The sequence below is a fragment of the Myotis daubentonii genome, chromosome 2 (assembly GCF_963259705.1).
Source record: "Myotis daubentonii chromosome 2, mMyoDau2.1, whole genome shotgun sequence".
Taxonomy (NCBI): Eukaryota; Metazoa; Chordata; class Mammalia; order Chiroptera; family Vespertilionidae; genus Myotis; species Myotis daubentonii.
This window is the reverse complement of record NC_081841.1, coordinates 97,350,635-97,373,381: the sequence shown is the minus strand read 5'-3', so window position 1 is coordinate 97,373,381 and position 22,747 is coordinate 97,350,635. Positions and strand designations below refer to the sequence as shown.

At 46.2% G+C, this 22,747-nt stretch overlaps 1 protein-coding gene across 2 annotated transcripts in view; it reads right to left on the bottom strand.

Moving 5' to 3' along the window:
- The window catches only part of B4GALNT3 (beta-1,4-N-acetyl-galactosaminyltransferase 3), a 99,431-nt gene extending 77,089 nt beyond the window's left edge, over positions 1-22,342 (bottom strand). For both annotated transcript variants that reach the window (XM_059683913.1, XM_059683914.1), the window contains exon 1: positions 21,767-22,342. In XM_059683913.1, the coding sequence (XP_059539896.1) occupies positions 21,767-21,935 (169 nt within the window). In that variant the 5' untranslated portion in view covers positions 21,936-22,342. The remainder of the gene's footprint in view (positions 1-21,766) is intronic.
- Positions 22,343-22,747: the final 405 nt, after the last annotated feature.

Genomic DNA, 22,747 nt, shown 5'->3' with positions numbered 1-22,747 from the left:
TCTCAATAAATGACAGCTTTTACACTGACATTTTGTATTCAAATTATTTGCACAAGGAGCAAGTAAAATTAATTCCATTTTAGAGATTGGAAAAAGAAGTTTAGAGAATAACTTTCCTATCTTTCCACCCCCTTCCCATAGGCTAGCTCACTGTGCAAGTCAACTCACCTGCCCCTCACCATGATAGTTTAATGGCTAAGTTGTGAGTACTCAAACTTGACCACAAAGGTTATTATTCACCACAAAACCCTGAACAGGTAAGTAAACTTTCTTTAAAAAAATATATATATATATATATTTTTATTGATTTCAGAGAGGAAGGGAGAGGGAGAGAAAGATAGAAACATCAATGATGAGAGAGACGCATTGACGGGCTGCCTCCTGCATGTCCCCTACTGGGGATTGACCCCACAATCTGAGCATGTGCTCTTGACTGGAACCGAACCCGGGACCCTTCAGTCCGCAGATGGACGCTCTAGCCACTGAGCCAAACCAGCTAGGGCTAAGTAACCTTTCTTAACTTCACTTTTCTCACCTGTAAGATGGGAACAATATAAAGGTTCCTATTGCTCACAAAGCCATTGAGATGAGTAAATGAGATCGTGTTTCAGTGCACAAGCTTGGGTTATTATTCCAGTTGTCATAGCACTTATCTGTCTCTCATATAATAATTGATTTACTTGTCTCTCTCCTCTTACCTAATTCCCCAGACCATTTATCTCTCGTTTGTAAACTGCCTACATTTTTAAATTAATTCTTAAAAGAATTACATCACACATATATAGGAATATACACGAATAGTTTAAAGAACTGCCACCTGTGTGCCCATCATTCCCCTTAAGAAACTGACAATTCCTTGAAACCCTTTGTGCTTCTCTCCAATCACATCCCCATCTCTCCCCCCAAAAATAACCCCCTTTCTGAACATTGTTTAACTTTTTAATTAAAAAAAAAATGATGAATCCCAGAAATTATTTTTTGTCTTTATATCCCCAGAATATTGAACTTTATAGGCATTCAATAAACAGTGGGTAAATAAATGAGTGTCCTAACAGAACTAGAACCAGAAGAGGGTGTTTTGTTTTCTTTTTACTTCTTAGCTATTTAATCTTGGGTAAACTTCTCTAAAGCTCAGTTTCCTCATCTGTAAAAAGAAGCTGATAGGTTCCATGCTCCCAGGGTTCCCTTCCAGCATAAGTATACGATTCACCCAAGAGATGTTTCCTGGGGCTGGGACCTGGTGTTCATAAAGACTATACAGCAAACTACTGTGGAAAATATCAGAGCATCCCTACTGGTTACCAGGGCCCACTAGTGGATTTCAAATGGGTAAAACATGTTCGAAGTACCAACCCCTTGAGTTTGAGGGGCAGCAGAACCCTAAGATTGACTGCATCCAATCACAAATACCCTTATCGCTTTACTCCCATATATATGATTTTTTAAAAATGTGATTCCCGGCCAATATGGCTCAGTGGTTGAGCATCAACCCATAAACCAGGAGGTCACAGTTCAATTCCCAGTCAGGGCACATGTCTGAGTTGAGGGTTCAATCCCCAGTAGGGGGTGTGCAGTAGGTAGCTGATCAATGATTCTCTGGTGTGCAGGAGGCAGCTGATCAATGATTCTCTCTCATCATTGATATTTCTATCCCTCTCTCCTCCCTTCCTCTCTGAAATCAATAAAAATATACTTTTTAACATGCAATATTAAAACATAAAGCCAAGTCTTTAAAAAATATTTATCTTTTCCTACCATTTTCTATGTGAGCCAATAGATAGCACTATATTAGAGCATGTTGAGTGGGAGGCTAGATTCAGCCTACAAATCCAGGGCATTTGGTGGATACTCTCCTTCCCCTTTTCAGAGGCCACTGGCCCACTGTAGAGGTGCCATATCAGTAGTTTCTGGCAGAGCCACCGGGGAAGAGAGGGAAGAGAGGAATATCTTAATGTAAGAAAAAACGAAGCCTTGAAGAAAGGGGTGGCTTCAAGGTCTTACCCTCTGTGCAGAGGAACCTTGTCACAGGCTTTCCCTAAAACTGAGGCAGAAGTGTGCCCGAGAGCAGACCCAGAGGGCCGTGTCCGGGGCTCCCTGCAAGGAGACTGAGAACTCCCCACAGGCGACCCAGTCCAGCTGCTGCCCAGCCACAACTGTTGGCAGGGAGTCTCCAGGTCTAAAATTAGCCTCCAGCTCTCCACCCAGGCAGTTCCACCACTCACTCTGGCAGCGGGGGCCCTGTGGTGAGGTAACGACTGAGGCCCGTCTGTCTCAGGACAACAAGGGGTTAGGGAAAGGCAGCACAGAGCAAAGTCCTGCTCTCCCATCATGGTCGGCCCCAAGCTGGAAACTGGAGAAACACGTTAAAAGCAGGAGCATTTGCATGCATGGAACTCAACGTTTGCTTTGCTTCTGTTCTTCCTCCATGTTTGCACCTATAAGGTACACCCTGTACTATTAACTCAAGGAACACAAACACACAAAAAGGAAAGCAAACTTTCACTGAGAGTTTTAAGATATGCCAGGTTTTCAATGTTGCCACCACAACCTTGTGAGGTCAGGGTCATTATTCTCATTATACAGAACACCAGGGAGACCCCAACCAGTTTGGCTCAGTGGATAGAGCGTCGGCCTGCGGACTGAAGGGTCCCAGGTTCGATTCTGGTCAGGGGCATGTACCTTGGTTGCGGGCACATCCCCAGTAGGGGGTGTGCAAGAGGCAGATCAATGTTTCTCTCACATCGATGTTTCTAACTCTCTCTCCCTCTCCCTTTCTCTCTGTAAAAAAAAAAAAAAATCAATAAAATATATTTAAAAAAAAAAAAGAAGAACACCAGGGAAGCAGCTCATCAAATTAGCTGACCTGAGGTGGTGGCCCTGTGAGGAAGACTCCAGAAGTGCCAGCCCCCTTCTTTTGGGGGAGAATTTTTGAAGAGGCATCTCTAGGACAAGCTCCCTTCCAAAAGCAGAACCTGAGCCCCTGACTCACTGACCCCCACTTCTAGTTCCCTCAGCTTCTGATGGTCTGGTCAGGGAGCCTGTGGCTGGAGCTGCCAAAATAAGCGGCCAACCCAAAAGCCACTTCTGGGCAGATGTCCCTCCCACCCCTGGGCTAAGCACACAGTGGTGTTTATGTGAGGGCTGCCCAGGAAGCAGGGAGGGGGTAGTGAGGCTCTGAGTGGGGACTGGTCCATGGTCCATAACTCGAGAGGAGTAGGAGGGCTACGAGAAAGATGATCATGGTCACCAGAGCCTGTGGAAATGCCCCCCAAAGTCACTGAGTCTCTCCAGTCGAAAGCTTCCCAGAGATCCTTTCCCTAAGGACTATGAGGCAGGGCTCATGCAACCTCAGCCTGCCCCTCACTGCCCCCACCTATGGAACCTGTCCTTCTATTTCCAGGACAGGAGACAATGTGAGAGGAAGAAGGTGGAGGATAGCAACTGCTTCAGAGGTGAGAGCTGGATCAAGGGCCCAACTCCCAGTGCTGACTAAATGAGAAGGCCGAGCCACACAGCTCGGCGATTTGAGCCAGGATTTGAATTGGGCATCTTCTCTGAGTCTCCTTTTCCAGTCTTTCTATAGCCACTTCAGCTGGGAATCCTCAGAGCTGGTGCAAATACCACTTCCTCTGGGAATAATGTCAGAGCCAGAGGGGACCAAAGGCCCAGTAGCCAACCCTTCTCAATTACAAATAAGAAAACTGAGGCCCAGAAGGCAGGACTGACTTGCTCAAAGTCACAGAGTCAGTGCATATCAGAACCAAGTCTGGAACCCAGATCCCCCGACTCCTAGCCCAAGGTTCTTAGCCCTAACAATGTGTTTAAGGGGGAAAAAAGAAGCCCAAGTTCCCTTCTAGCCCCAATACACTATGATTCTATAAAGGTTTCTACTTTTTTCCTCTGCTACAACAGACTCCAACTGTTCATACAATTCCCCAGTGACTCTCCTTGGCCAAATATGCTGCTTTCTTCTTAGACCTTCTGGCCCTGTCATCTGTACCTGACACTGCTGCTCACTTTTTTCCTTATCAAGACTCCTTAGAACAGTGGTTCTCAACCTTCTGGCCCTTTAAATACAGTTCCTCATGTTGTGACCCAACCATAGAATTATTTTCGTTGCTACTTCATAAGTGTAATGTTGCTACTGTTATGAATCGTAATGTAAATATCTGATATGCAGGATGGTCTTAGGCGACCCCTGTGAAAGGGTCGTTCGACAGCCAAAGGGGTCGCGACCCACAGGTTGGGAACCGCAGCCTTAGAAGTATGAGTCCCTCCTCCATAATTCTCTAACTACTCATGTTGTCTCTCTCGGTGGCTCGTTGTAAGTAGCCAAAAGGGTCCCCAGGCGCAGCCCCTTCCACTGCCGGAGATTCCAAGTCCTGGCCCCCACAGCTTCAGCAGTCCAAGGAACATCAGCTGACTGGTCTAGTAGAGGGCTCTGAGCAGGGTAAGACAGTGACACCATCAGAGCCACGCCATGAAACAAAGAGCCCTCAGCAAGATTTAAGTTACTCAAGGGAGATTCTAGGCTATCTATGATGATGGTCTGCTGAGATTCTGAACCATCCCATCTATCTGCCCTAGTGTGCGAGTCAGCACACTTGAGTGTGAGGCTCCCAACTCCTTCAGTTGGCTTAACAAGGTATGTCTGTGCCAGCCTCGTCTTGCCTCTCAGTTTCTGCTCTGTATAAAGGAGGCAGCAGGCTGTGCCTTCTGTCTCCCAGGAAACTCCAGGATTCATCCTGACTGATGGGTGTCATTTCCCAACCCCATTGCTTCATATACACCCATACTTAGGCTGCGGCAGAGGACACCTTCCCCAGGAGGTGAAAAGGACTAACCTTCCTTTCAGAAGAAGTAGCAACCTGTGATCCTACACTGTGGCTGCAGCCTAAGTTGCCTCAAGTTCCCAAGAGAAAGGATCCATGTGAAAACAAGGTTCTATTGTTCTCCCTCGCCATCCACTCCTTTCCTCACATGATTGGCTCACGAACACCCTGCCAGCTAGGGGAAGTGTTTACTACCCTAGAACTTTCCAACCTTCCCGGAGATATAAAGGAGCAGAAAAATATAGGAAAACAACTCTTTCTTGGAGTTTCCCCCCCCGCCCCCGCCTTGATTTTAGGAGAAACTATGGATTTTTTTTCTACCTCTCAGGCCTTCCAATTTCTAAATATATCAAGTATAGTCATTTTGAACAAACCAGGTTATGCACAATATATGTTTATCTTGCTAAACTAACAAAAAATTACTTTATATTTGTATGGGGCACTTAAAATATTTCATAACTATTTCCTTAAAAATATTAAAATATATTTCCATTTCCCAGAAATTGAACTTGCCTAATTTTTGTATCAACAAATACCTTAGGCAGTTTGTGCCTTTGCTTTTTTCTCAAAGTGATAAATTAAAAACTTTCAATTTAATAGTTCTTGCTTCCATAACAGACACGTAGTGTTTCCTGAGAAATACAATTAAAATGTCACCACTGTAGAATGTTCCTTATGCGAACATTTTTCCAATGTTCATGCATCAGAGCAAAGTTGAATTCTTATTCAATATGCTAAATCAAGCTTGAATGTTATTTTTTCACTTCCTCTCTGCACTCTTCCAAACATGTTCTGAACCACTTACTGTTACCTCTGCAATTTTTCTTCCATTTGTCATCCAGTATACCTGTTCCCCCCACATAGAATTGCCAGCAATGAACTTCCATTTGCTGACAAGGACTAGGATTATGAAAATACCAGCTCTCACCAGCTTGTATCTTTCTATAGAGAGGAGAATAAGGGAGAAGACAACAATTTTTTAAAATATGTACTTTCCTACCAAAGGGCTTCATGATTCCTGTATTCTAAGACTTTTTTGGTTTAAAATCAACTTCGTTTATTCTTATTCCCCATCCCTCCTCAACTCAAAGAGGTGAGAGAGGAAATCATAACTCCACTTCTATTTTGTGTTCTTGCTTTGTTTTATTTTGTTTAAAGCAGCTCTAGAGACAGAGGGACAACCATATGAAGACATGGATCATCTACATGCCAAGGAGAGAGGCCTCAGAAGAAACTAAACCTGCCAACACCTTGATCTTGGACTTCAGCCTCCTAAATTGGGAGAATAACTTCTTGTTGGTTCAGCCAACCCCTTCCCTCAAATAAAAAGCTCTATACTTCTTTAGCAGTATGGGCTCTATTCTGAGGATGGGAGAGAGGAACAAAGGGACCTGTTAGATGAGAAATGTCAACTCTTGGCCTGCCCTTTGCAATGTGACAATTTAATATCAACAACAAGTTCTTTTACAGGTTACTCTCAATCATCCATATCTATACAGGAAGTCACTGGAGACAGTTCAGAAAACCCACAGATCACCCTTACCAGCAGCTGAATTGGGCACATGATCCACCAACAGCAAGGTAGCAATAACTTCAGGCTATTTCACTGGCAAGAACACATAAATAAACTTGAATACAGGTTATATGCATGTCAGATTGCTTGGACGGGTAGAAAAAGGGAGCCTCATGAAACTCAGACATTGAAAGAAGCATTCTTAGCAAACAAAAAGGGAATGAGCAATGGCATGATGGCTATGGTGCAGTGTGCTGTAAAGAGCAATGCCAAAGCATGGGGAGTGCTGAGCCCAGCACTCTCACGGCAGGCTGCCTAACACTCTCTAGGCCTTACATTCTTCATTGGTAAAATCAGGAGGTTGGGCAAACAGATGTATTTTAATGTTCTTTAAGAGTCAACTCAAATCAATTTGTAGTGACTGCATGGCAAGCTATTTGAGAAAGATTGAGACTGTATCTGGGATCAGTTCTATTGGAGATGTCTGCCATTGGCCTGGAATAAGAAATGCAGGTATTGGCCTGACGGTGTGGGTCAGTTGGTTAAGCACTGTCCCATGCACCAAAAGGTCACTGGTTCAATTCCCGATCACAGCACTTTCCCGGGTTGTGGGCTAGATCCCCTGCAGGAGGCAGCCCATCAGTGTTTCTCTCTCTCCCCATCCCTTCCCTTCCTCTCTCTCTAAAATCGTTTTTTTTTTTAATGCAGATATTTTCTATCATAGATTTTTAAAATCTCTGAGATCCATTCCTGTCCTAGGATTCTCTGTGAAAGGCAATATCCAAAAACCAATCAGAGAGAAAAACTGGGCTCTAAAAGCTGGTTAAATGATAATAATAGTGGCTAACATTTATTAAACATTATGTATCAGAAGCCATTCTAAGTCCTTTATATGCGTTATTTCACGTAACTGTTACAACAGAAACCCAGTGAAGTAGCTACTGTTACTATTCCCATATTACAGACAAGGAACTAAGGCTCAGGAATCTGCTGATGGAGGCCCAGCTTACCAAGCATTGGAACTGGGATTCAAAATCAGGTAGTCTGATTTTAGAGACTTGCTCTTGACCACTATGTTATGATGAAGAAAGAAAAGGAAGAGTAGACCAGCTGGTATGGGTTGGTGGTTGAGCCACCCATGAACCAGGCATGATGTCACAGTTCAATTCCTGGTCAGGACACATGCCCCAGTTGTGGTTGAGAGCTCCATCAGTGATTCTCTCTCATCATTGATGTTTCTATCTCTCTTTCTCCCTTCCTCTCCGAAATCAATAAAAATGTATTTTTAAAAAAAAGAAGAGTAAAAGACATTACCAGATGGAATGGAGGACACAACAGCAATCTCAGACATTAAGGCAGAAAGGATGGGCACAGTGAAGGCTGTGCAGACTCAATTCTAAGTTAGCCACCTGTCTCTTCCAAGCACGCCATCAATGCTTGTGGGGAGCAAACAGCCATGACCAATACCTTAGAGCAGTGGTCGGCAAACTGCGGCTCGCGAGCCACATGCGGCTCTTTGGCCCCATGGCATGGGCCACGAAGTTTCAATTGCACTGTACGCGCACGCCCGCACGTGGTATTTTGTGGAAGAGCCACACTCAAGGGGCCAGTTTGCCGACCACTGCCTTGGAGCCATCTTTGGCTTGTCTAAACAACCTAGTTGGAGTACATAAGACCAACCCAGATGAAGCAGAAGTAAAAGAAAATATCTAAAAAATAATAAAAGAAAATGTCAACTATGAGTTTCAGACCACTTAAGTGCAACAAAACTTCCAAAAAGAATGAGGTCAGCTGGGACTGAAATAATTAAAGGCAGCTTCAGGGAAGAGATGGAATGATGGGCAGTTCTGAAAGGCAAGCAAAAGGAATATCATGACACTGGAGAGCAGCATTCAAGAATCTGAGAGAGCCCAGCTGGTATGGCTCAGTGATTGAGCATCAACCTATGAACCAGGAGGTCACAGTTTGATTCCTGATCAGGGCACATGCCCAGGTTGTGGGCTCGATCTCCGGTGTGGGGCATGCAGGAGGCAGCCAATCAATGACTCTCATCATTGATGTTTCTAGCCCTCTCTCCCTCTCCTTTCCTCTCTAAAATCAATAAAAAATACATTTTTTAAATTAAAAACAAAGAAGAATCTGAGAGAAGCCTTGCCAGTGTGGCTCAGTGGTTAAGCGTTGACCCATGCACCAATAGTTCACCGGTTCGATTCCCAGTCAGGGTACATGCCCGGGTTATGGGCTCGATCCCCATTAGGAAGTGTGCAGAAGGCAGCCAATCGATGTTGATGTTTCTCTCTCATGGATGTTTCCCTCTCATGTGGATGTTTCTCTCTCTCTCTCTCCCTCTCTCTCCCTCCTTTCTTCTCTCTCTCTACAATAAGAACTTTTTTTTGTAAAGAATCTGAGAGAAGACCAGCCCAAGGTAGGGAGACCCCAACTCAGGTTCTCCATGGACAAGAAGCAAGGGTGAAGCTATTGCTCTCTGGATGGTTACTTCCAGAGTTTACACATACTCTTCTGCATCTCCGATCAGAGGGACTGCTTCCTGGCTCTCTTTCTCCCACCTAACATCTCTGCCCGACAACTAGAGTAAAGAGACTTAATTGGGAGGACATCCCCAAGTAAATCAAACTCTGAGAACCTACCATGTACCAAGTATTGGGCAAAGCACTTAGGCAGGGTTCTTAACTAGGGATCCATGGATAGGTGTCAGGGGCCTGTGAATCTCCCCGAAGTAGCATGCGAACTATATGAGTGGGCGGGCAAATTCCTGGGGAGAGAGTCCACAGTTTCTTCATCAAGTTCTATGAGCATGTAAGCCACAAAGGTAAAAAAGCCCCTGCACCAGGATGATAAAAGGGGAAAGAATGCCCAGGTCCAGCACTCTAGAAATTCACAATCTCGTGGGGGAAGAAAAACACAGACATAAATAACTCTGATGCAAGGCAGACTTTGATAAGTGCACTAATGGAGGTACAAAAAAAAAAAACGCTGTGAGGGAAGGGGGAGCAGAGTTAATTTCAACAGGGCTGTCAATAATCCACCCTCTCCCCCCATCCTGGTTTTGAGATCCAAGTTTATAAGGAGGAAAACAACCAGCCTTGCTTCACCTCAGGTTCAGCCAGAGCCCCTGGCTAGTACCTTTCTCTCGTACTCCCAGTGGAGTTGAGGCAGACTCTATTCCTGCCAGCGAGGTGAAGAAGGGCATTGTTTTCAGGACAATGGGAGGCGATAGGAAGAAGATGCTCATCCTGATATGAGCAATGACCCCGTTCTACAATTTCCCCTCTTCTACTCAGCTCCCATTCTCTGAATTCCTGAGGTACTAGTAATCCTGACACTCAGTTAGTGCTTAATCCTTAATTGTGTCCTTTATCCCTAAATTACCTATTTTAGGGAATCCCTTCTCAGAGAGACCCCTCACTCTCCAAGCTAGTCTTTTCTCTTACTCCTCCATCCAGAAACTTCGTGCCATATTTCATTTTCTTCCAAAACCTCATCACCATCTGAAATTATCTTTTTTTATGTGTCTATTATCTGTCTTTTCCTCATGAAATATAAGCTCCGCGAAAGTAAAGCCTTTAAGTTTCTGGTTCCCTTCTATGTCCCTAATTCCTACAACACTGCCTGGCACATCCGAGTGTTCATTAAGTATGTATTCAATGAGTAAGTGCCTAGTCCCTATGTATCCAAGGTCCAGAGAGGAAAGTGTAAAGAGAAATGAAAGCACTTTTTCCCCCCTGAGAACATTTTTGTGATGCTAGGTTTTCAAAATAGCCCTTAATTAAAATGATCTGGCAGAACGTAGCCAGGGAACCATGTGTGAAACCCAGAATTTGAGTATTCTTTCGCCTCTACGTATATAAACTCTACTGTCCAACTGTCACTTCTGTCTTTGACAGCTCTGTTTTCTTCCGACACCCTTCTCAGCTATGCACTCATCACCCACACATTAGGTCACTGCAATAACCACCTGAGTGGCCTATCTCCAAGCCATCCTGCAAACTTACAACAACTTAACCTACCTATAATCATAATTCCTAGGACATAAAAGGTGTTCAATAAATGTCTGAAGAATTAGATCAGTGGATATAAGACAACCCTGCCTTCTATTATACCAAATCCCTGCTTTAAAAAGTTTATGTTGGCCCTAGCCAGTTTGGCTCAGTGTAGATAGAGTGTCAGTCTGTGGACTGAAGGGTCCTGGGTTCCGATTCCGGCCAAAGGCACATGCCTTGGTTGCGGGCTTGATCCCCAGTGGGGGGCATGCAGGAGGCAGCCGATCAATGATTCTTTCTCATCATTGATGTTTCTATCTCTCTCTCCCTCTCCCTTCCTCTCTGAAATCAGTAAAGAAATATATTTTTTAAAAAAAGTTTATGTTGCTCTCTCTACCAAGTCCACACTCAGTAGTAGTTTGGCACTCGACACTCCAAGGTGTCACAACCACCTTTTCAACCTCATCTCCTTCATACTGTGTGAGCCTCTGCACTACAACATTTGTGTTCCCTAAACTTTTACTTAGCTTATGCTATATTCCTCCAATGGAAATATTCACCTTTGATTAGACTTACACACACACACATACATACACCCATGATCATAGACTACTGGAGCTGGAGAGGGCCTTAAAAATTTAAGCAGCCCTAGCCAACTTGGCTCAGTGGATAGAGCGTCAGCCTATGGACTCAAGGGTCCTGGGTTCGATTCCAGTCAAGGGCACATGCCTGGATTGAGGGCTCAATCCCCATTAGGGGGCGTGCAGAAGGCAGCCAATCAATGATTCTCTCTCAGCATTGATGTTTCTATCTCCCTCTCCCTTCCTCTCTGAAATCAATAAAGAAATATATTTTTTAAAAAAGAACTTTTTTGAGAAATACAGCAAAATACTAAGAAATAGTACATATAGAATCTGGCATACTTCTCTTTATTTACATAGTTAACCTCTCCATAATGTAAGGGAAATTTTCAGGGGCCAAATAAATTAAGTTGTGAATGTCAGAATAGTACGCAGATGCTAATACTTTGGCAGCCTCTTAGTTTGGGACAACTAACAACTTTAGATAATAGATTCAACAAATTAGTTTTAAATTATTAAAAGCAAAAGAATACAGTATTTTTAAAAGAACCAAGTTTGAAATAGAGCCAAATAAAACTATTCATTGAATCAAATGAAAAAAATGGGGTAGATGTCTCTGCCTCAATTTCTCTCCCTGTTTTCCCATTTCTTTGTGTCTGTGCAATTTCCCTGCCGCTGCTGGTGGAAGTCTGCCTGAGATGTGTTCCTCATCTTCCTGACCCTTTCCTCAGGACTTCAACTCAGCTGGAATAAAAAAAGAAAACCAAGAACTGAGAATATATATTAAGACTCTGTCCCTGGTTCATGAAGAAATCCTCAATGTTCTCCCTCCTCTCCCACACCCCCCAAATTGCACCCCACACCCACTGCCAATCTTTGACTCAGAGATGGTGGTGAGCAGTTAGGAGGTCAGCTGGTTGGTGTGGTGCATGTGTGCATGCCTGCATGTGTCCATTTGAACCCTGGGTTGGCAGGCAGGGTGGAAAGGAGTGGATCAGAGGATTTGTAAGAAGATCTCAGCAGAGAGGCCTTTAATCTTTGAAGCAACTGCTTGTATGGAGACCATGTTGTGAGAGATGACCTTGGAGACCAAGTAGCCAGAAGCATGGGATTGCTGCCACCTCTCAGTTCAGGCAACTGAGTCTTGAAAGATCAGGGCCAGAATGTCAAAGATTGACCTACCCCTGAAAGAAGAATCCTATTCCAAAAATATGGAAACTAAAGCCCTCCAGAGAAAAGGATCCTCCACAAGTCAGTTACAAAGATAGGCCTGAAACTGAGATACCTACCCAATGTTCCTGCCTTCCAGTCCCAGGAATCCTCGAGTACTAAGAGGCATGCACCAGAGAGAAAGGCTAGCTTTTCCCAACTGCTGAGCTTCTGTGACATGGAACATTCCCCAACTTCTCTCATTCTCAGCAAAATCCTTGCCTTCTGACCTGCCCTTCCCCCCAATGCAAATATTTACCTATAATCCGAAAGGAAGGATGGAGGCAGTGCTGAACATCAAGGAGAAAAGAGTGGTTAAAGAATGTGTATTTGGCCCTCGCTGCTTTGGCTCAATGGATAGAGCGCCAGCCTGTGGACTGAAGGGTTCCTGGTTAGATTCCAGTAAAGGGCACATACCTGGGTTGCAGGCTTGATCCTGGCCAAGGCTGGGGCACGAGGGAGGCAACCAATCAATGTGTCTCTCTCACATCGATGTTTCTCTCTCTCTGTCTTTCCCCCTCCCTTCCACTCTCTCTAAAAATCAATGGAAAAATATCCTTGAGTGAGGATTAACCAAAAATAAAAATAAAAAGAAATGTGTATTTGGTGGCAGGAGCTGACCATGGATGGCCTGGGAACTGCTAAGAAACTGGGCATAGCTATGTCTTGGTCTGAGAAATTGAAAAGGTATTCGCAAAAGGGCTAGTTGAAAAACATATCTATCCATGCCTGCCTGCCCAGCCATTCCCTAATTCCTACCAGCATTCACTGAGCTCCTAATATGTGCTACTTTTATGTTAAATCTAATTGGGCACTTAATATGTGGTAGGCTCACTAAATCTTATCTATACTAATAAAAGGGTAATATGCTAATTAGACCAGACCTTCTGGACGTCCTTCCAGACAAAGCCATGATGGCAGGGCTGAGGCAGAGGCGGTTAGGGGTGATCAGGTGGGGGAGGGGGGCAGTTGGGGGCAAGCAGATGGGGGGGGGGGCAGTTGGGGGTTATCGAGCCAGCAGGGGGGGCAGTTAGGGGTGATCAGGCCAGAAAGAGGCAGTTGGGGGCAATCAGGCCTGCAGGCAAAGTGGTTAGGGGCAATCAGGCAGGCAGGCAGGTGAGCGGTAAGGAGCCAGTGGTCCTGGATTGCGAGAGGGATGTCCACCTGCTGATCAGACATTCCCCGGAGGGGTCCCAGATTGGAGAGGGTGCAGGCCAGGCTGAGGGACACACACCTCCCCCTGCATGAATTTCGTGTACCAGGCCACTAGTTTAGTTATAAGAAAGGCTCTATAGAGAGGACAGTATAACCCTCTTACCCAGATGAAGCACCTGAGCCTTGAAAAGGAAGAAGTACCTTATACAAGGTCTTGCAACTGGTGAGTAGTAGTAGAACTTGGATTTGAACCATGCCCTGTCTTCAAATCCCTTAATTTTTTCCAGGAACCATCAATACTTTTTAGCCCACTTAGTGCCCCATTAAAAAAAAGTAAATGCTCCACAAACATTTTACTTCATTTTAAAATGCATCACCTCTGCATTCATTCAAGATTTGCAAAGTAAATAAAAATTGAAAAATACACATCACTCAATTTCTTGGGCATTTATATTTATAAAATACTTGGTCACCTGGTATGTCATTTCTCCATTCCCATCCGACCTTTCTTTCTCCTTTTCCTATCCTTGGGCCCTCCACCCAGGTCCTGACACCATAAAGCACAATTCTACCAGCTAGAGTGGGACGAAAGCATAGCCTCTGTTCCACACCACAGAACAGTTTAAAAGAAACGGGTAGAAGAGGCAGGTAATAGCTCTTCCTTGGGCTTATTTCCTCATCTGTTAGTAAAGGGACTATAAGCCCAGGGTGGGCAGTGGCCACAGACATTCATGCTCACAGTGTCCCCATGAGTGGGGGGGGGGGGGGGGGTATGTAGGGGCCCACAGGACAAGCTTGAGCTTCCTGGCCTTCTTGGCAAGTTGCCTGGGTTGTTTCATCAGTAATGTCAGCGGTGCCCCAAGGATTACTGAATTTTCCTTGTATTTATGTCATTGTTTAAAATAAAGGTGGCTTAGGCCCCAACATCTGTCAGTAAATTCCAAGCTTTTGATATTCTTTTCATATACAGGTGGATATTTATTTTTTAATGTCATTCAAATTTATCAATATCTAAATAAACTTAAGACACACACAAAAAATGATTTTTGAGCTTTTTTGCTTTTTTAATGTGCAATTCTTGCTTAAGGTATTCCTGGTTATCACTGTTTATTATACTTCTTTTTTTTTTTTTTCAACAATCTCTGGTCAGAGTAGTGGGATTATAGATGAGTGTAAATTTCTCCTTCATATTTTTATGTAAATAATAGCACTTTTATTGATTTATTTTGTGCCATGGTTTGGTTATAAAAAAAAATTAAAGTGGCTTATAAGGACAGAATATAAAGTGACGTAAACTAGAAGAAGTTGTGGGGGAAACAAAAAATAAAGGTATAGGGATAAAATTGATACCAAAATATAGGTCATAAAATCTTTTACCCTTTTCCCCAGATGAGCCATAAATTGAATTCTGAAGCTTTCTAATGACCAACACAAAGGGAGAAGCAGCGACCCACACACTGAAGGGTTGTGGGTTCGATTCCTGGTCAAGGGCACATACCTGGGTTGCAGGTTCAATCCCCGGCCCTAGTTGAAGCACATGCAGGAGACAACCAATCAATGTCTGTCTGTCTGTCTGTCTGTCTGTCTCTCTCTCTCTCCCTTTCTTTCTCCCCACCCTCACTCCTCCCTTTCACGCTCTCTAAAAATCAATGGAAAAAATATACCTGGGTGAGGATTAACAAAAACAAAAAAGGGAGAAGCCTGTGTGGTTTTACAACTTACATAGCCAATAAAAAGTAAAACAAATCGATTGCTCAAGAGGAGCTAGCTATTTCTAATATTTCTCATACACAGGATAAGCAATATTTCTCAATCCTGTCCTTGCAGCAGCTCTAATGGAGCATTTATCAGGGCTGTATCTCATAGCATTTAGGTCCTTGGTCTTTCTTTGCCACTTCCTAAGTTAGTATACCTATGCTACGGTAGTGACTGAAAGGAAGCCCAAAGTGGGCTGCTGGGGGGCTGGTAATTTTCTGTTTCTTCACTGGGGTGCTCATTACATAGGTATGCTCAATTTGTGGAAATTCACCAAGCTGTACACTTATATGTGCACTTTTCTGTACATATAAGGTACTTCAATGAAAAGTTAAACGCGCGCAAACACACACAAAACCAGGGACCATAGGACAATTTGCACCCTTTTCTAAAAAGTTGGTTAGTAGTTAAGAAATTTTAAAAAAAAGTTAGCATAAAAAATAAATTATATACTAAAAATCACAAGGTAAAAATAATATTCGTTCTGACTTGTCTTGTGGATACTTCGAACACTACAAGCAGCACTTGTTAGAACCTAAGAGTCTGTAAAAATTTAAAGATCTATCCACCATGCTTTGCTCAGAATATATAACATATTCAGCCCAAACTATTTTCACCTCTTCCAATAGTGTTTTGCTTATATCACATAACATATAAATATATTAATTGTGGATCGCAGAGTCAAAGGAGGATTGTCTAAAAGTGCAAAATGTATGGTTGGCCTAGTTTAGAACTCATTACCCTTGAATATAAAGGAAAGTGCTCATGGAAAATAAAAGGGTAGATTTTGAGACTGGTGGAACTTTGCAGAAAACTAGACAGTGAGCGGCTAACTCCAAGAACAGCCTCTAGGCCCCATTCCAAAGCAAACTCTGCTCTGATGGCTGCGCTGCGCTGCTCCATAAAGCCCAGCACCAGGGGGGCAAAACCAGGCTCCGTGGCCTGGAAAATTACTGCAGTGCAACTACCAGCCACTCCTAAAACCAGCACAGAAGTGGTTGCTTCAAAGACCTTGTGCTGCGAAGCAATTATAACCACACGGGGCTCCTGAACAACTCTCAGCACAGAGAGCAGTAAGCAGCCCAGCACCACCAGCAGGTGAATGGGGCCTCATCTCAGACTGGGGGGCCCTGGGTGGTGGGCGGGATAGAGAGAGCGGCTCCGTGGCTACAGTTCTGGGGAACAGGGACTAAAGAGACCAGGGAAAGGAGACACAATGTCTGGGTAAGGGCTCCTATTGTCACACACTGCGTCCCTGGTACACAGTGGTCAGTCCGAAGAAAACATTTATAATAAAAAAGCATTGATGGCTTAATTTTTATCCCTTGCATTTGTGTTTAAAGGCTATTGCTTATATGTATTATGGTACCAGGAACAGTAATTCCTAGGTTCTATTCTTAGATTGGTCACTGCTAAAGTATCTGCCAGTGGAAACTAAACTGTCAGGTGCTCAGAAATTCTGAGCTTACCATTTATAAGCAGAAAGTATTTGAGTGCCTAGTATGTGACTAGATTTGAATACTGATTTGAAGTTACGCGCAACAGCTGGGTGACCCGAATGGCAGCCTAACAGGTAAGTAGGGCACAGGAACAGGAGCCAGAGGTTCCACGCATGGGAAAGAGGACCAGCCCAGCCAGGGCAGAGAGAGACAGAGTCCTAGGTCAGACGGCACACATGAAGCCTTCCTTTCTCCACTCCCTGTGCTCTGAGTTTTAATTCTAAGCCACACCATCCCTGCTCTGCCCACACATCTGTCTCATTTGTTTCTCCCTCTCCCTGCCGGCATCTCAGATTACTGTTCTGCCCCAAGTTACCTCCGTTACTGGGTTTGTATCCTTTCCAAATTGGAATGGCTGTGGTGACCCCGGGAGCTGAAGTGTCTGCCTGACATCTGTGGGTGTGGCTCCCCAGCCCACTCCAAGTCAATTAGCAATCACAAGACCCAACCAGAGAAGGGTGTTACAGATTTAATATAGTGAACGTGGATTAATTCCTGAGCTTGAGAACACTTTGGGTTCAGCAGGTAAAACTGGCACTTAAATGGGGATACACCCGACCCAGCCTTGGGAGATCTAGAAAGAAGCTGGGGCACCGGGTCATTCAGCCCTGGCTCTGTGCCCAAACACCATCTCTTGGCTCCAGCACCAAGTTGGCCCCAGCAGGTCAATTATAGAGCAAAGAACCTAGAAACCATTTTAGTCCAGACCTCTCCCCTCAGGCAGGACTTAGCTAATTCAATCTGAACAAATGGGTATAACTTGTTAAAACCTGCCAGAATGGAGAGTCTTTAACTTCCAATAATAGTCTGCTCCCAGGCTGCTTTTCAGCCAGTATACACTGGTACAGCTGTACCAGTTACTGAAACCCTTATCAACATGTTGGGATAAGTGACTGCCCCAGGCCTTCTGAATGCCCCACTACCACCTTGACCTGCCCCTAGGAAAGCTTTATGACTCAGCAGCTAACGGACTAATCCCAGTCTCAGCAAGCAACCTTCAGTACCCTGTTCTGGCACCATCGTCCCTACCAAAGTACCATTAACTTCTTTTACTGCTACCCTTGCCTGTTCCATCATACATGGCTAACCTATTCTAAAACTTCCTCTGCTCTTATCTGTAAGGGCCATTCTTTAAGGTTGATATTCAAAGTCTTTCATAATACAGCACCATTCCATAATCTCCTTCAGACCCTCTGCTCAACACCCCCAAACCCTAACTTTCCCTTGTCTCTTGGTCTTTGTTTACAGTGCTCTTTCTGACTGGAATAGCCTTCTCTTTCTGTACCCATTAAAACCTTACAGCCATAACCGGTTTGGCTCACTGGAGAGAGCGTCGGCCTGCAGACTGAAGGATCCCAGGTTCGATTCCGGTCAAGGGCATGTACCTTGGTTGCAGGCACATTCCCAGTAGTGGGTGTGCAGGAGGCAGCTGATCAATGTTTCTCTCTCATCGATATTTCTAACTCTCTATCTCTCTCCCTCTCCCTTCCTCTCTGTAAAAACTCAATAAAACACATTTAAAAAAAACAACCATAAAAACCTTACAAACTCCTCAATATCTCCTGAAATGTCACCATTTCCATGAAATTAATTGAAAGAGCTGTATTCCATTACCAGAAGTGTCACAGCAACATCTAGAGCAGTGGTGCTCAACCTTCCTAATGCCGCGACCCTTTAATACAGTTCCTCATGTTGTGGTGACCCCCAATTTCATTGTTACAATTGAACATAATTAAAGCATAGTGATTAATCACAAAAACAATGTGTAATTTATATATGTGTTTTCCGATGGTCTTAGGCAACCCCTGTGAAAGGGTCGTTAGACCCCCAAAGGAGTCGCGACCCACAGGTTGAGAACCGCTGATCTAGAGTCTACACTTGTAAAACTTAATGACTGTGTCATATTGTAATTATTTTTATATGTGCACCCAAACTACTAGAGAAAGCTATTGAGAGCGCAGAAACCATAACCTTAGTTATTATTATATCTAAGTGATATAGTACAATGCCTTGCTCAAAGTATGTGCTAAATAAATATTTGTTTAAATGAGTGAGTGAACAGCTCTAATTATTTTGTCCAAGGGACCCATTTTTCTATCCGTTAATGATTTTGGTTGCTTTTCTCTGAAGTTACTCCAACTGTGGTTGTATCTTTTTTTACTTGTGGAACTGAAATTGCACATCATCCATATCTTAAACTACTGAGCTATTTCCATAAAGATGAAGCAGGAAGCCTGCTCCCCTGTCATTACTTGACCACCCTAGGGTTTGTGACTGCCGTCTCTCCATATACTTCTCCCAGCACCAGACTGATGTACCAGTCACACAGGGACAGGCAAATGAAAGGTTCTTTAATGAAGGGTGGCCTTACAGATGACAGGAAAGCTGGTGGTGGAGTGAGCTGGCAGGGAGGTACTGCTAGAGGGAGGAGGCAGGGTGGCTTGTTGAGGAGCAGAGCCAAATGGGACTCCAGTTGCTGTGGTCAAGGCCACGGGTATAGTCCTGGGAAGGGACATTTTACTACCCTGGTTGCTGTGGATTGGCCGGGGTCTAGAGGAGGGAATGCTAGCCACCCCTTCCTACCTCTCTGCTTCCTAATTCTCACCACCCGCCCCACCCCCACCCCCACCCTGCCCCAGCCCCTGCTTTCCCTTCAGATGAATAGCTCTGAGCTGGGAGTAAGACCTATAAGGAGAAGAAGACTTTGCTACAAGATGTCTGGGCTTCTTACAAACAAAAGAGGATGGAAGACAGGGAGCCAGAAACCACAGCCACTGTCTAAATCTCATTCCAAAGAAAAAAAATAGAACACAATGGGATGGCCAGGGTGAAAAGCCACCCTGTAGAGCAGATGGGCTACAGGGTTCTAATTGATCCATCAGTGTCCAGGCTTGGACTCTCCTTAAAAATGATGGTTAAGGAGCCCTGGCAAAATTGCTCAGTGGTTAGAGCACCAGCCCAGGAACCAAAGGGTCCCCATCGAGGGCATACATGTGCCTCAGTTGCAGGTTCAATCCCCAGCCCCAGTTGGCGGGGGTGGGAGGGGGGGGCAACCAATCAATGTGTCTCTCTCACACCAATGTTGTTGTTGTTTTCCTCTCTCCTCCTCCTCCTCCTACCTCCCTTCCACTCTCTCTAAAAATCAATGGAAAAAAATATCTCAAGTGAGGATTTTTTTTTTTTTTTTAATGGTGGTTAAGGAAATAGAAAGCCAATTCTGGAAAAGGAAGCTGGGAACATTTTTCTGAAGAAGAGTCAGTTTGGAAAAGGAAACAAGAAATAAGGAAACCCAGTCAGAGTTAAGATTCAACTAGAAGGGAAACCAAACAGACCCAAGAATTGATATCTGAGGATGAGACAGCCAACAGGAGATAGAGTGTGAGATTCTGATGATGGCAACTGCTTCTGGCCTGAGGAGAAAGCACATTTGAGGCAAAAGTATGTGCTGGAGGAGGAGGAGGAAGAAGAGAGGTCACTGATTTCAGGGTCATGAAATAACTGCCTTCCTCTGTTTTTAACTGTGCAGAGGATCCCACTGGCCATCACAATAAAACTGAGAAGAGGTGTCCTGTCCCAGGGAGAAAAGAAGGAAGATCCCTCCCAGGGCCTCCCACCTGCACTCACTCCAGCTGGACTCATGCACTTGGCACTATGAAGGGTATGGGAGGGTAGATTCACTGTCTATTAGAGGGGAAAACAAGGCTCAAGGGAGGGAAGAGCTGGCTATGGGAAGGCAGATTTGGGTCACCAGAAGGAAGCACTCTCCTCTTAGAGCTGTGGAACTGCCTTCCTCAAGATGTGTTGAGCTCTCTGGCCTGGAAATAATCAAGAAGGGGAGATCACATAACCCCAATAACCAGGCTGAAAGAAACCTTGGAGGTCACTGGGTCCAACTTCCTCCCTCGACCTGAGAAGCTGCCATTTTTCCCTTGATTCCCCAACTAGTTAGTGACAAAACCAGAACTGGAACCTGTCTCCCAACTCACAGCCAGAATTATTTCAGCTGCCATACAGTGAGAGGTTTCACCATAAACATTTCTACCGTGAACCAGCCCAATTACTGAGCTAGTGATTTCTTCTTTTGGCTACAGAAGACAAAGCACCACACCCAACTCTGGGCAAAGAAGCTGACGCAAGGACCTGTCAGAGACTCTTCTCACCAGTAATTTCATCAGGCACTCCTTCAGTTCCTGAGAGGGGAAAGCACAGTGATGGAGAAATGTGCTAGAACTCTGCACCTCTGCCCCTGTGCCTCGGAAGGGAACCTGGTGGATTCCGCAGTCTCTCCACTCCTTCCAGCTATTACGTTGACTTTTTACAATCCCTGACACTTTCAGAGTTTGACTTGTTAGTTGCCGCAATAGAAAATTGAAAGTCCCCTCAGATAACCAAGTCTATTGTAAAAAGAGAGACCATTTCCCCTCCATTGTCCTAGAAGGAAACTGAGGCACAGAAAAAGTAGTTTCGGGTAAGTTAAAAGGCATTAGTTGAACCATCGTGCTGTCCATTGTTTCCTTGAGCAAGGTCTGAGGAGTTTGACAAATTGGGCAGAGTTCCCAAGGAGGGCTTCGTTTCAAATACCCAGCGGCAGGGAAGGCCATGACTAGGGGAGGGGACGGCTCAATGAGAAGGTGGGAGACCAGGAGGCAGAGGAAGGAGCTAGGAGGAGTGGCTTGGCATATGGGAAGGGGGAAGGAGAGGTAGGTCTAAGAGGCATTGTTAAAATAAAGAACCGCAGGGAACGCACCAGGAGGCGAAATGGAGAGAGCCCTAGAGAAGGCGGTGAGCAAAGTTTGGGCCGCGCAGATTAGAGCGCGCGGCCTTGGGGAGGACGGCCGAGGGCATCCCAGACACAAATCTACAGCCCGCGCGCGGACCGCCCGTGTCTCCTTCTGGGGAACTGCAAGCCCGGCGCCACTGGAAGCACCCCAAGTCTCAGCCAGCATTTCCACCGGGCGGGCGGGGAGCCACTCGTACCGTCGCTCTAGGATGGGAGAAGCAAGCAGCCTCGAGGATGCCCCGACCCTATGTAGCCCGGCGGCCAGGCCCGGGCTCGGCTCTCCCTCCCCAAGTAGGCAGCGGGGCGGCGCCGAGCACCTGGAGGCGAAAACGAGTTCAAAACCGGGTCTGAGGATGAGGCGGGTCTCCCCAGGGCTGGAGCCAGCGGAACTACCCCTTCCCACCTCCGCGTCCGCTCCCGCCCCCGCCCGATGCTACTTACTCCGGTTCAGGGGGTTCCCGCCGACCTGGGCCGACGCCACCAGTTCCAAATAAAGAGTCCAGAGCCCCACGGACACCACGGCGAGCACTAGCAGCAGCCGGAAGCGCCGCCGCAGCAGCTTGACGGAGCGCAGGAGCAGCAGGAGTAGCGCGGCGCGGCGACTCCCCATGGCGCGGCGCCCCGGCGGCCGCCGCCAGCCCCAGCCCCCGGCCGGGCCCAGCGCCCCGAGCGCGCGGGGTCCCAGCCCCAGCCCAGCGTCTCAGGGCCGAGCCGAGGCTGTCTCCCCCGGCCGCGCTCCAGCGGGGCGCGGGCTCCGGCTCAGCGCGCCAGGGGACGGTCAGCTGCGCGGGCGCCGCGCACGGGCGCCGCTCTCGGGCGCCAGGTCTCTCCAGGAGCCGCTCCTCCTCCTTGAGTGTCCTCCGCGCCCGGCTCTCCTCTCCTCTCCACGCCTCTCCCGTCGCAGGCGCGCTGCCTCCCTCCCTACCCGCTCGCTCGCTCGCTGGCTCGCACACACTGCCCACCCGGAGGTTCCCTAGGTGCGCGCCAACCCGCCTCTCCTCTCCCCCCCTCCCGCTCTGGCTTTTTCTCCGGCCGCAGCGACTCACCCACCTGTCCCGCCCCCGCTCAGGTCCCGCCCCCAGGGCACAGGTGGGCCCCGCCCCCGAGGAGCCCTGGGAAAGGGAAAGAGTCCCTCTGGCTTTCCAGAGGCAACAGGAGGTGTGTCCAGGGGCTTGTGACTGGCGCCCCTGCCGACTAGAGTTGGGTGGGGTGTAGGTGGGGCGAGTTACGATCCGGACTGGGCATGACTGAGGGAAACAGATACCTCCCTGGCGCTGGATGGTGTTGCTCCCCAAGCAGAAGTGAAGCTGGGTAGATGCCAGATGCTGGTGGGGACTCGTGTTGGGGTGACGCCTGAGATTTTGGCTCCAGGGCCTTTCGTGGCCTACACCGACCCTACTCTCTACTTTAGGTAACAAGAGT